Source organism: Garra rufa, chromosome 15, assembly GCF_049309525.1.
Source record: "Garra rufa chromosome 15, GarRuf1.0, whole genome shotgun sequence".
Taxonomy (NCBI): domain Eukaryota; kingdom Metazoa; phylum Chordata; class Actinopteri; order Cypriniformes; family Cyprinidae; genus Garra; species Garra rufa.
This window is the reverse complement of record NC_133375.1, coordinates 40303265-40317210: the sequence shown is the minus strand read 5'-3', so window position 1 is coordinate 40317210 and position 13946 is coordinate 40303265. Positions and strand designations below refer to the sequence as shown.

The 13946-nt window shown below is 33.5% G+C and overlaps 2 protein-coding genes across 2 annotated transcripts in view; one reads left to right on the top strand and one right to left on the bottom strand.

Annotated features, from left to right (window-relative positions):
• Nucleotides 1-257: 257 nt before the first annotated feature.
• srrd (SRR1 domain containing) lies at nt 258-3289 on the top strand. Its single transcript, XM_073819741.1, has 7 exons — nt 258-587; nt 724-764; nt 845-1005; nt 1085-1183; nt 1252-1403; nt 2665-2710; nt 3018-3289. Exons 1-7 carry the CDS (start codon nt 448-450, stop codon nt 3210-3212), a joined length of 834 nt encoding a protein of 277 aa, XP_073675842.1. The 5' UTR covers nt 258-447; the 3' UTR covers nt 3213-3289.
• Nucleotides 3290-4702: 1413 nt separating this feature from the next.
• Nucleotides 4703-13946, bottom strand: part of LOC141287152 (clustered mitochondria protein homolog) — a 28610-nt gene continuing 19366 nt past the window's right edge. The window contains exons 14-26 of the mRNA XM_073819283.1: nt 13583-13735; nt 13438-13500; nt 13112-13347; nt 12945-13029; nt 11501-11654; nt 11284-11423; nt 10045-10125; nt 9829-9954; nt 9627-9736; nt 7243-7336; nt 7038-7163; nt 6881-6954; nt 4703-5562 (exon numbers count right to left, since the gene is read on the bottom strand). Of these exons, the coding sequence (XP_073675384.1) occupies nt 5079-5562; nt 6881-6954; nt 7038-7163; nt 7243-7336; nt 9627-9736; nt 9829-9954; nt 10045-10125; nt 11284-11423; nt 11501-11654; nt 12945-13029; nt 13112-13347; nt 13438-13500; nt 13583-13735 (1926 nt within the window). The 3' untranslated portion in view covers nt 4703-5078. The remainder of the gene's footprint in view (nt 5563-6880; nt 6955-7037; nt 7164-7242; nt 7337-9626; nt 9737-9828; nt 9955-10044; nt 10126-11283; nt 11424-11500; nt 11655-12944; nt 13030-13111; nt 13348-13437; nt 13501-13582; nt 13736-13946) is intronic.

The window sequence follows — 13946 nt, the reverse complement described above, 5'->3', positions numbered from 1 at the left end:
AGTGTGCATAATTATTCACCGATACATACAGATACGTACATACAATACGCTAAGGTCTATTAAAAAGCATTAAAGTTAAGCGTAAAATTAGAATTCAGAAAAACATAAATGTCAAAATTAGTGTATATACACACATATACGCATCTCTCGATAAAAAAATAAAAAAATAAAATTATTTATTAGTTTGTCTTAGTGCATAGGAACTGAATATAGTGAGAGCAGCGGGAGACCGGAACGATTAAAGTGTAACACAGAAACACTCATGCTGGCTGTGGATGTAAATATGAAAATATCAGCTGCTAATAGTTTATCATGGAGACATTTACACTTATGAAAATGTCAGATATGTTCATATGGAAGCCGATTGATCCTAACTTAGTTTGATCATGTATTCCGAGCTGTCGGACTGCAAACGGTCTTATTCTTGGTAAAGGGGTTTTTGCTATAATGGCTTGTAATGATGAATGGCAGGTAGCAGGGCGCCGAAAAGGAGCTGCAAAAAGAGGAAAACAACCTTCAAACCCAAAGCTAGACTCACACCAGGTGTCTGACAGCAAACCGGACAAGCAGAAGATAATAAACGCAATGTGAGAGTTAATCTGACACTATCATATATTACATAAGTGTTAATATCAGATTGTTAGACATTGTGCATTCTTTAAAATACCCTGGAGTCTGTTCATATTGTCTGTGAGCTCTCTGAAATGTTCTTTACCTTCACAGGAATGAACTGAGAGGAGAAAACTTCTGGCTGGAATGGAAAGGTGATGCTGAAGTACATCTATACAGCCCATAAATGTTAAAACACGATTTATAATGACCACATTTCTCTTTCCATCTTCAGATCTCCTCTCTGAGCGTCTTTTCAATCCTTCTGGTTCATCAGAGCTGAATGGAGATGTTTCTTTTCAGCAGTGTGTGTGTTACGGTTTGGGTCACTTTGCTTCTTGTGTATCTGCTCGATACCAGCTTGCAATGTTGTTATTGCTTCTAGAGACTCTGCAGGTATGAAAATGTCATTTATGTGGTTTAAATAATATAATTTGTCTATTTAAACATGCAAATATTCTTTTCCCTCATTTAGATTCCACTGGGCTGTTGTTGTGTATATGATCCTGTGTTTTCTGCATCAGAATGTGAGGCTCTCAAAGAGCTCGGCTTCACCGTGTTGACTGAAAATGAGGTACTTCTCACATCTACTGACATAAATGTTGTTCTGCTGCCAGATTTTAATCATTGTTTTCCTAACAGGAGGGAAAGCGAGCAGTTTATCAACCTACCCTTTTTTACCTGATGCACTGTGGGAAGGCTTTGTATAACAACCTGCTGTGGAAAAACTGGACACCTCAGATGTTGACAAAAATACTTATAATTGGCAACAGTTTTCATGGTATTCAAGAGAGGTGAGTGACTAAATGCTTGTGGATGATCTCTCCTGATTAACAGGTGATGCTGTTTCAGCTACAGCCATGAACAGGTGCACAAAATCTCCTTAAACAAAAATGTACACTGATTGCAAACCATGCTCTTGTCCAGCATCAGTGTAAGCATAAATATTTTTTACATCTAGAGAGAAGCTACAAAAAGTGGAGGAATGTCCTATTAATAACTAAAGTTTTAAAAATAAATGTTTAACAAGCATCTGAGTCTCATTTAAATCACTGACTACAAGCCAGGGTTAAAAAACACTATATTTTCTTCAAATAAAATAAATGAAATAAAATATTTTAACATAAAATATTATTATATTTTTAAAATATATTATTATTTTATTTTCATTCAAATAAATGAAATAAAATATTTTAAAAATATTATATTATTTTATTTTCATTCAAATAAATGAAATAAAATATTTTATATATAAAATATTATATTTTAAAATATAACCTTATTTTATTTCAGCAAGTTGCCAAGACAACATTTCTCATTTTCGTTTAATTTCAATTATTAAAATACCTACGATGGAAATAAACAAATGAAAAACTACATAGACATAAAAAACATCCACACACACACACACATGTAAAACAAACAACTAAATTACAAAAACTTTATCACTCATGTACTATTATAGTTTTTTAAAATTCTTAATCAGTTTTATTTTTCTATTTTAATTTTATTAAAAATATTTTTAAAAAATCTCAATATAGGTCATATCTGTAATATTTTGTCAATCATACGAAATAAAAACACTGCTATAAGCTCAGTATTAACTACTATATGTGACCCTGGACCACAAAACCAGTCTCAAGTAGCATGGTATATTTTTAGCAATGGCCAAAATACATGGTATGGATTAAAATGATCATTTTTATTTATTTTTTTTAATACTAAAATCATTAGGATATTAGGTAAAGATCATGTTCTATGAAGATATTTTGTAATTTTTTCCTACCATAAATATATCAAAATGTAATTTTTGATTGTAATATGCATTGCTAAGAACTTTATTTGGACAACTTTAAAGGCGATTTTCACAATATTTACTGGTATACATCAATGAAAATATTATTTATTCAGCTTTCAGATGATGTATAAATCTCAGTTTCCAAAAAATTGACCCTTATGACTGATTTTGTAGTCAGGGTCACATATGCTGCTGAAAAGGCAAAATTGTAAGTTTAACCAACTTTGAGTCTTGTTCATGTTTAATTGTTTTCTTAGGATGCTTCAGAGAGAATTTGAGAGAGACTACAGCTTCCTTTCAAATGTATCCTTGACTTCGAACTTAAAGTACACTTTTACAATTCATGCATGTTTATAAAGATTTTTTGACCATGTAAATGCAGAGAAATACCTGATATGACGTATAAATCCTCATCTTAAAAACTAATGTTCTATTTTGTAGCTACATTGCTATGTTTGATTACATTTTATTTTCTTGTTGTTTCGAGACTATTAATGTCACAAAGGTTGACCACATAGGTGTCATATTATAAAGGACAGCTTTAGATTCTCTCAGGTTTATATTTTTCCTCCATAAAGACTTAAAGGCCTTGACTCAGGTGTTGTTTTAGGTAATAAGTGTGTGTGACGAGACATCTCTGCCCTGCTCACCGCGATTCCTGGATGTGTTCAATGACACAGCGCTCATTCAGTTTCCTCTGGAAAATCTGAACAAACTCCCAGAAATCATTTGGACTGAGCCTTCAGAGCCACTGTACCAACACTGCCAAGATCTCGAGATCATCCAGAGAGAGAAAAAAAAATGAAAGTAGCAGTTCCAGTTTCTTGGTTTATATGTATATTGATTTTTATTCAAATAAAAAAAAAAAGTAGTTTTTTTTAATAGGAGTCTGGTTTTCTTTGGACTTAAAGGTTAGGTGTGTATGGTGTCACCATACAGAGTTGGAAAAAGGATGGATAAAATATGGGATAAAAAAATAAAAGGTAATTGCAAGATTTAAACAGAACTGTGAGATGTTAACTTAATTTTGAGAGATAAGTAGCAACTACCATTTTTAAGTATGTTGCAGTAGAAAATAATTTGAAAAAAGGGGTTAAAAAATACTTTTTTTTCTTTTTACATTTTTGATGGAATTTTGCAAAAAAAAAAAAAAGGCAAAACAAAGTGAAGATACTCATGCATAACCAACGTTTACAACTATGTTTACTCACAGAAATTAACTAAAAAATATACTGTTTTTAGACTTAAAGGTTAGGCTTCCGTCACAGGATAAAAAATAAAAGGTATTCCAAGATTCAACCACAGAACTATGAGATGTTAGCTCAAAATGTTGAGTTATAAATTTGCAATTGCAAGGGGGAAAAGAATTGTGAGATACGTTGCAATTACCATTTTTATTTTTAATTGTGTGGCAGTAAAAAAAAATGTGGGGCAAAAAATCTGAATTATTTTTTATGAAATTTAGCACAAAAAAAAAAATCTTTTGAGAAAAAAAGGTTGCAAAACTACAAAATGAAGATACAGTTTTTTAGACTTTTAAATAGGAGTGTCTTGTTTTCTTGGGACTTAAAGGTTATCTGATTTTTTTTTTTGTACAACTGGTGTCACCATACAGAGAAAATGTATGGAAGCCCATTTCCGCCACAGGATAAAAAAAATAAAAGTTGCAAGATTTAAACTGTTTTTAGACTTTTTTTTTTTTTTAAATAGAAATCGTTTTCTTGAGATTTAGAGGTTAGGCTTCCGTCACCGGATAAAAAAATAAAAGGTATTTCAAAATTTAACCACAGAACTATGAGATTTTACCTCAAAATTTTGAGTTAGAAATTTGCAATTGCAAGGGGGAGAAAAGCCAGAATTGTGAGAAGTTGCATTTACCATTTTTGTTTTTTTAATTCTGTGGCAGGAAAAAAAAAACTGAAAAAGGAAATAAAATACTAGAATAGAATTTAGCAAAAAAAAAATCTAAATTTTGAGATAAAAAAAAAAAACAGAAAAAAGGTGGCAAAACTACAAAATGAAGATACTGATGCACAACTGATGTTCACTCACAGAAATGTATTTAAAAAAGTTTTTTTAATATAGGAGTCTTGTTTTTATGTGACTTCAAGGTAAGGTGTGTATTTTTTATTTTATTTTTTTGGACAACTGGAGTCACCACACAGAGTTAGAAAAAGTATGAAAGCCGTTTCCGCCATGAGATAAAAAAAAAGGTAATTGCAAGATTTAAACACAGAACTATTAGATGTCAACTCAAGATTGAGTTTTTGCAGTTGCAAAGGAAAAAAGCCAGAATTGTAAGATAAAAAATTGAAAAGACCATTTATTTAAATTCTGTGGCAGTAAAACAAATGTGAAAGAAGGGGAAAACATAAAATAGTGAAAATTGTTTTATTTTTATTTTTTAATTGAATTGCAAAACAAAACAAAAAATCTAAGATAAAAATGGTGACAAAACTACAAAATGCAGATACCTAAGCATAACCGATGTTCACTCACAAAAATGAGACTTTATTTAGTCAAAAATTTTAATGACTTCAAGACATTGTCATTTGGCTTCATCTTCTCTCCACACTTCTCTCTAGTGTTATTAGAAAAGACACTGAATTGTGCTAGTTGTACAGTAAGGTGTTAAACACTGGATCAACCTCATCAAATCTAATTCAATGTCTCACTCCACTTCAGCCTGTTTCTCAGAATCACCTGAACCTCCGTTTTCAACACACTCTTTCCCGTTCACCACTGCTGATTCTGACTGTGCTTCCTTTACAGACATCAAACCATTAGTTGATTTTAACTGGCTCTCAGTGGAGACACCATTGGTGATGTTTGACTGTTGTTCCTCCTCCTCACTTTCATTTTTTGTGGCACAATCTCCATTATGCAGATGGGACTCGATCTGGCCGTTCGTATTTGAGTGATCTGCTTTTTCAGAGGAGTCAGTTTCTGATGGCTGACTTTCTGCATTTTCATCTGTGGCCTCTTGTTTGTGTTCCCCATTTGTTGTGGCCTCCTCAGTAACCTCTCCATTACTGGACTGTAGCTCTGAAGCTTCTTTCTCGTTGGTCGATTCAGGGTTCTCCAGTTTAGCTTTTTCAGCTGCTTCTGCAGCTTTCTTCTCTTTCAGCTTCTCTTTGAACTCCATCATTCTTGTGCTTAAGCAATGATAATAACAGGGATTTAATCAGCTGTTTCCATAAACTAAAAATGCACCATATACAGAATCAGAACATCAAAGTTCTGCAGAAAATAAATGCACGCTGTTCACAAAATTGTATGCATCCCCAGAAGTGTTCTTGTTGTTTATTATTTCAGAATGTAATTACAATAACTAATAATGATAGTAACTCCCACTAACAAGCAAATATTTTATTTAAATATACATATTTTTTTATGAAAACACAATTCCCATTTAAAATGATTACTGTAATACTGTAAGTTGGTATGGTAGAATTTGTTGTTCTATCCTTTAATTTATGCTTAATTTCCTTAATAAAAACAGCATCTATGATAATCTAATATAAAAATACAAAAAAAATTCTGTATATACAGTTGAGGTCAAAAGTTTACACCCCCTTTCAGAATCTGCAAAATGTAATTCTTTTACCAAAATAACAGGAATCATACAAAATGCATGTTATTGTTTACTCAGTACTGACCTGAATAAGATTCAGTTCACATTAAAAATGTTTACATATAGTCCACAAGAGAAAATAATAGTTAAATGTATTAAAAAAAAAAAAAGAACCTGTTCAAAAGTTTACATCCCCTTGATTCTTAATACTGTGTTGTTACCTGAATGATCCACAGCTGTGTTTTTTGTTTAGTGATAGTTGTTCATGAGTCTCTTGTTTGTCCTGCACAGTTATACTACCTGCTGTACTTCAGAAAAATCCTTCAGGTCCCACAAATTCTTTGGTTTTTCAGCATTTTTGTGTATTTGGACTCTTTCCAACAATGACTGTATGATTTTGAGATCCATCTTTTCACACTGAGGACAGCTGAGGGACTCATATGCAACTATTACAGAAGGTTCAAACGCTCACTGATGCTCCAGAAGGAAAAACCATGCATTAAGAGCCGGGGGTGAAAACTTTTGAACCGAATTGACATTTTTCTTATTTTGCCTACATATCATATTTTTTCATTAAGTACTGCCCTTCAGAGGCTACAGAAGACTAAATAAGTTAAATTTACCCTTATCTTCAACTTCCCAAAAGTTTTAACCCTCCAGCTCCAATAAAAACACAGTAAACTGTAAACTTTTGTTATTTTTAACTATTATTTTCTCTTGTGGACTATATGTAAACATCTTTTATGTGAAATATCTTATTCAGGTTAGTATTAAATAAACAATAACATGCACTTTGTATGATCCCTCTTATTTTGCTCAAATAATTAACATTGATTTACGTTGATTAACGTTGAATTTTTTCTGAATTTCAAAAAAGTAAAATCCTTAAAGTCTCTTACCTGTATGAAGTCTTCAGTATGCCATTGACCAGAGCGAGCTGCTCCAGCGTGGTGTCTTGAGAGGGAACCAAACCCTAAAACACAGCTCATGTTTAACAAAAACCTGCAAGTCTTCACATGTCGGCTCTATTAGACGGCAATTTCAAGCTGTGCTTACCTCAGGCAGTGAATCACAAAGCTCCGCTCCTCCCTGACGAATTGACCGTTCTACACGCACAGCCTGCTGGGTAATGTTCCTCAGAAAGTCAGAGCTGCATTTGGTTTGAGGATGATCTTCACCCCACTGTTGCATCACAAAAACACACTTAGAACATGATCATTTATTCAAAGCAAAAATTCAACACGTGAACACAAAATCTAACCTTGTTCTGGAAGATGCTGTGAGCTTCCTTTTCATGATTCATGCCTCCTCTGTAGTCTCCAGCCACACACAGTCTCTGAGCCAGCAGATGGTGCCTGCCAAACAATTTCAAATGACCTCAAGCAACTTTAAACAGACAGGTAACATAATTCATTTAAATGAGTTTTGTTACATGGGCTCTGATCCAAACCATAATGAGCTGTCTCACAGTGTCTAATGGCATCTTTACACAGCGGTTACCCGCGGTTACGAGTCATCCAAAAATATTTTTGATGATATTCGGGTCGCGGTCGGTCGGGTCGTTTGAAATAAAGATACCAATTAAACCGTAATTTAAATAGTACTAGACACAATTTTCTATGAAATGCATAGACCTACACTTTATTGGCTGAATAATATTTACCTTTTGAAAGTTGAGCGTTATTAACTGTTGAATAAATGCTGACACAGGACAAAATGCCCGATTTCCCAACACGTTGAACTGAGCAATGCCATTGTACCATTTTAATAGGCTACTTTTAAATGCATATAGCTTCAGTCATGTCAGTTTTATGTATTTTCTGAGAGGGGGTGGGATTTTTGTTGGGGAAGTCGGGGGAGAGACGCACACTTCGATTAGACTGGATAAACACAAGCAGCATCTTAATTGTTAAGAAAATGGTATTCCTAATAAATGTCTCGACTATTTTGATTAGCCTATGTCCAATGCTTCTCTTTCTTTTTGGAATTATTAGACACATTTCACTGTCTTTTCAAATGCCTAGGTCTGTTTAATTTCCTTAATTATACAATTTCTAGCACTATTTTTAAACGTTTATTCAAGCAATAATATATAAATTATCTCATGTATATGCTTGTTTAAAACCAGGGATTAAAAACGAATTCCAAGTAAAAACTGTATTTTTTCTTTACATTTCCAGAGAGCGAAACGAACGAAATTAAACATTACTTAATAAATTCAAAGCACTATATTTCCTTATTCATTTGATACAACTATTAATATATATTAAATAATATTACTTTGTCATATTCGTGATTCCTGAATTTATATATGAAAACTTAGTTTTGAGAAGAAGTTAAAAGTTAAGAAAAAAGGAATTTGTAGTCTATATTTAGGGCTATAGGCTAATCCTTTTCTTAACTTTTATTACACTGTAGATCGAAATAAAATAATTCTTGATCATATTTAGCCTAACATTGAAGAATTACAGACATAATTTAGAATACTTCGAAAAGGAAAGTATTTAAATCTGTAGAAAGGAAAGACAAAATAAATCACAACAAGAACAATCTGTATTTTTCTTGTGATCAAGAACATTTCTTTTGACAAAATTACCTAATTAATGCCGAATGATGTTTGACAGTGAACGCATCTCCACCGCATAGCCGCATATAATCGCTGGTGTCAGTCGCAAATATTAAACATGTGGGTCAGGAGGCGGGTCGGGTACGATATTTCCTTTTTTTTTGTGGTCCAAGCTTCCTCTCACCAAGACTGCATTTATTTGATCCCGAAGTACAGCAAAAACAGTACAATTTTGAAATATTTTTACTATTTAAAATCACTGTTTTCTATTTGAATAGATTTTAAAATGTAATTTATTCCTGTGATTTCAAAGATGAATTTTTAGCACCATTACTCCAGTCACACGATCCTTTAGAAATCATTTAAATATTCTGATTTGCTGCTCAAAAAACTGTTTTTCAGGTTTCTATAATGAATAGAAAGCTCAAAAGAATAGCATTTATCTGAAATAGAAATCTTACACATTAGCAACATTAGTAACATTATAAATGTCTTTTTCATCACTTTTGATCAATTTAAAGCATCCTTGCTAAATGAAAAGAATAATTTCTTTCCCCAAAAAAATATTTCTTGAGCAGCAAATCAGAATACTAGAATGATTTCTGAAGGATCATGTGACACTAAAGACTGGAGGAATCATGCTGAAAATATAGCTTTGATTACAGGAATAAATTACATTTTAAAATATATTCAAATAGAAAGCAGTTATATTAAATAGTAAAAAATATTTACTATTTAAAATTATAACTGCATTTATTTTGGAAATAAATCCAGGCTTGGTGAGAACTCATTAAAAATCCTACTGTTCAAAAACTGTTGACTGCTAGTGTATATATAATATCATTGTTTTCTTTGCAGTGCATTATATGATTGTCTTATGTGTGAAGGATATATGTGATCCTGCCATTTATTTGGACTAAAACTGTTTGAAGTGGAAGTGGATTGTGCATCTATTATTTGTAGAAGTTGTCTCAATAAGCAGCTCACTCTTAGTGCTTGTGGCATTTAAGCAGGTTATTGTATGATTTACTATACAACTCTCTCTATTTTCTTTTTATGATTAAAGCATCTCGTCTTACATCAGAGCTGTTGTCAAGTCTGTGTCTCCTCTGAAGGAGCTGTTGAGTTTCAGTGCGCTCTGTAGATACTGTAATGACTGCTCTCCCTGAAGAACCAATCCCAGAGAAGCCTGATGGAGGAACAAAGAGAAAAACATTATCATTCAAACCAATATTTCTATTTGGGATCAGTGATAACCTGATGATGTGTGATGATGTTTACATCAATAACGGCAGTGTACGGATGATCTGCCCCGTGAACCGTCAGCAGAAGTAGTTTGGCACGATACAGGCAGCGCTGAGCCAGAGCGGTTTCGCCTCCAGCCAACAGATACACTGCCAACAACACCTGGAACAAAAGAAGAATTGCATCAGAACATGACGATCTCTGCACATTTTAAAAACTAGGACCGTTTGGTTTTGTGAGTGTGTGACTCACGTATTGCTGAATGGTGTTGGGATGATCGAAACCCAGAACCCTTTCGCTGATGACCACGACTCTCAGCTGCACGCTACGAGCCTGCAGGACACAAGAGAGACGTTGAGCAACATTTTTAGAACGTTAGCTAACATTCTGGAATGTTTAACAAATATTCTTCCAGTAACAATTAATAGAATGCTTGTTTAAAGTTTCTGTCTTTAATTACATTAAAAACATTAGGACAAAAATGTTATTGACACATGGCTCATGGCTCAATGTTTTTTTTTTGTTTTTTTTTTAACATAGCTGGACGTTTGTTTATTCATTTGTCAATTACTTTATTAATGTTTTATTTCAGTTTACATTCACTTAATTACAGTTGAGTTCAAACGTTTACGTCCCTTTCCGAATCTGCAAAATGTAAATTATTTGACCAAAATAAGAGAGATCATACAAAATGTATGTTTTTGTTTATTTAGTTCTGACCTGAATAAGAAATTTCACATAAAATATGTTTACATATAGTCTACAAGAGAAAATAACAGGTTCAAACGCTCACCAACTTTTTGAATTTAAAGATCAGGGTAAATTTAACTTATTTTGTCTTCTGGGAAACATGTTAGGATCTTCTGTAACCTCAGAAGGGCATTACTAAATGAAAAAAATACGATATTTAGGCAAAATAAGAAAAATGTACGCATCACCATTCTATTCAAAAGTTTTCACCCCCGGCTCTTAATGCACGTTTTTTCCTTCTGGAGCATCAGTGAGTGTTTGAACCTTCTGTAATAGTTGCATATGAGTCTCTCAGTTGTCCTCAGTGTGAAAAGACGGATCTCAAAATCATACAGTCATTGTTGGAAAGCGTTCAAATACACAAAAATGCTGGAAAATCAAAGAATTTGTGGAACCTGAAGGATTTTTCTGAAGAACAGCGAGCAGTTTAACTGTTCAGGACTAACAAGGGAATCATAAAGAACTATCACTAAACAAACAAAAAAAAAAAGCTGTGGATCATTCAGGTAACAACACAGTATTAAGAATCAAGGGGATGTAAACTTTTGAACAGGGTCATTTTTATAAATTCAACTATTATTTTCTCTTGTGGACTATATAACATCTTTTATGTGAAATATCTTTTTTCGCTCACTACTAAATTATCAATAACATGCACTTTGATGATATGATCCCTCTTATTTTGGTAAAATCATTAACATTTTGCAGATTCTGAAGGAATGACTCAAACATCAAACACACCTCAGCAGGATGGCTCTGTAAATAGGCCACTTTTGCCAGCAGACTAAGACAATGGCAGGCTTCAGGGTGAAGGTCATCACACACACGACTGAAGAGGTACGTCGCTTCTTTCAGCTGCTCGTACGCCTGCTCCAGTAACCCTACAGACAGAACACGGTCAGGCAAGGCTGTTCACACAATACTCTTACTTAGTTACTGCAGATTGGGTTATGAATACCTTTCTGAAGACTGTTCTGACCCGCCTTGAACATCCGTGTAGCGTCGGAGGTTGTCATGGTTATGTGCTTGACGACGGGGAGGATGTTGAGCACGTCATCAGAAGAAATGGGCGCTTTGTTACGGTTGTCGAGGATGTATTCTCTGAGACGGAGCTGTGGGATATTTATAAACAGACCAGTGTTAAGATCTTCACAAATGCACAGCTCTATAGCTGGTATCAAGGCATGTCTGAGCGTTCTTGTGCACCAAAGCTGAATTTATTTGATCGAAAATATAGTAAATATTGCAAAATATTTTAGCTATTCAAAATAACTTGCTCCATTTGAATACATTTTAAAATATAATTTATTCCTGTGATTCAAAGCATAATTTTCAGCATCATTACTCCAGTCTTCAGTGTCACATGATCCTTCAGAAATCATTTTAACATGCTGATTTGCTGCTCAAGAAACATTTATTATTATCAGTACAGAAAAGGGTTGTGGTTTTTTTTTATGGAAAATGTGATGCAATTAATTTGTCAGGATTCTTTGATGAATGGAAAATGTAAAGGTACATAATATATTTGAAATAGAATTATTTTGTAACATTATAAATGTCTTTACTGTCACTTCTGATCAATTTAATGAATCTTTGTTGAATAAAAACATTCATTTCTTTTTTTTAAATCTTAGATGAGATATAATATCTTATATAAATTATCATTATTGTTAATATTTACTTCTACATCTTATTTACAGAGTTTGAACACATTGCAAAATAAAACTGTTTTTTTTATTTTCGAGCACTATAATAAGATCTTTAATAAGATCTCACTTATGGAACAATGTCTTCTATTTTAAACTCTAAAAAAAAAAGATAGATCACTAAAAATATAGTATTAAATTAATAAAAAATAAAGTTAAGCACATGCAAAGTATTACTTCTAAAGTAAAACTATACTACACTTTTACTATAGTAAAACCACAGTTAATTTTCTTAAGCGATTTGTTTTTGTGTATACTTTTTCTTTTTTCTTTGTTTTGTTTTTATAACTGTACTGCCGTAGTGGTTTGATGTTTTCTACTGTTTAGGAAAAAAGATGAGTGAAATCACTCTGAAATCCTGATATGAAACAAATGATTTGCAAACCCGCACAAAGTCCCGATCGGAATCAAATGATTCACGCTCTGTTCTCCAAAGTTCTGTGCTGAAGCTAAAGATTTGTAAACTCGCGAATTTCTGTTCTTTGTTGATAAAAAGTTTCTCATGTGACTCCTTGGCAATAAAAAAGCTAGTTTTAGTAAATATACTATGTATTTCCATCTTATAATTTGTTTAAATTAAATAAATTAAGCCTAAAAGATTAACCTGCTGGCCTAGCATACCCTATAAGCAAAATGATCTCATGCAGAAATAGTATTATTGTAGTCTTTCAAATTCAGTTTAGTTTAACACAATACCTGAATGCCAGTCTTCAAGCACATCTCTCTCAACAAAGATATCTTCCGGAGTCCATACTGCTCTACTAGATGATCCACACTTGACCTGTAAAAACATTACTTTGTGAAGGCGCAACTACAGGGTGTACGAGACACATGTAAGGGTTAAAACTTTTAGAGTGGCTCACCCTAGTCCTTCTTTAAGTCTGTATGTTTCTTGAGCATCCTGACAGATGAAACTCCACAGTTCATTCCCATTGAGAGCACTCCATGCTGTGCTGTCAGCAGCCCCGCCCCCTCCACGGCCACGCCTCCTGGAGCGCTTCTTAGACTCCTCCCCATTTGAGGCGGAACTGAAGTGGGGAACCAATAGGCAGCAGAGGAAATGACTTGTTGCTGCTGACAGGTTAGATGTTTCCACTCCCTGAACAACACAAAAGACACAATTTGTACTATTTCCTTTTAAAATATAACATTACTTTGTTTACAGATTAACTAAGGTGGAAAGAAATACCTGAATGTAGCCACTGAAGAAGCGCTGTGCACAGCGCACTACAATCTCTGCAAACGCCAACCTCTGAAAGAGACCGTATGATACGATTAAGACGCCTGTTAAACTTAAATTCTCACTCAGTATAATGGATTTTAAAAGCATTTACCGTGATGTGTCTCAGTTGATGTTTGCGATCTGATTGGCTGATGGACAAGATCAGGTGACCTAGATAGCGAAGGTTTATGCCCTTCTGATGGAGGGCTTGTCGTAAAGAAGCACCATCAATGGGTATGTCAGTGCCATGAATGCAGTCGTTCATCTGAAAGTACACATTTATTTGATTAAAATACAGTAATGTTGTGAAATATTATTACTATTTCAAATTACTGTTTTCTATTGTGATGTATTTTAAGATGTAATTTATTTCTGTGATGCAAAGCTGAATTTTCAGCATCATTCCTCCAGTCTTCAGTGTCACATGAGCCTTCAGAAATCATTCATATTTGCTGATTTGCTGCTCAAGAAATGTG

What these genes read in the sequence shown, in the direction of transcription:
- srrd (XM_073819741.1), top strand. Translation starts at nt 448, where the DNA reads ATGGCTTGTAATGATGAATGGCAGGTAGCAGGGCGCCGAAAAGGAGCT. An exon ending in CAGAAGATAATAAACGCAAT is followed by an intron (nt 588 to 723) that starts GTGAGAGTTAAT and finishes TTACCTTCACAG; the next exon opens with GAATGAACTGAGAGGAGAAA. An exon ending in TTTCATGGTATTCAAGAGAG is followed by an intron (nt 1,404 to 2,664) that starts GTGAGTGACTAA and finishes TTGTTTTCTTAG; the next exon opens with GATGCTTCAGAGAGAATTTG.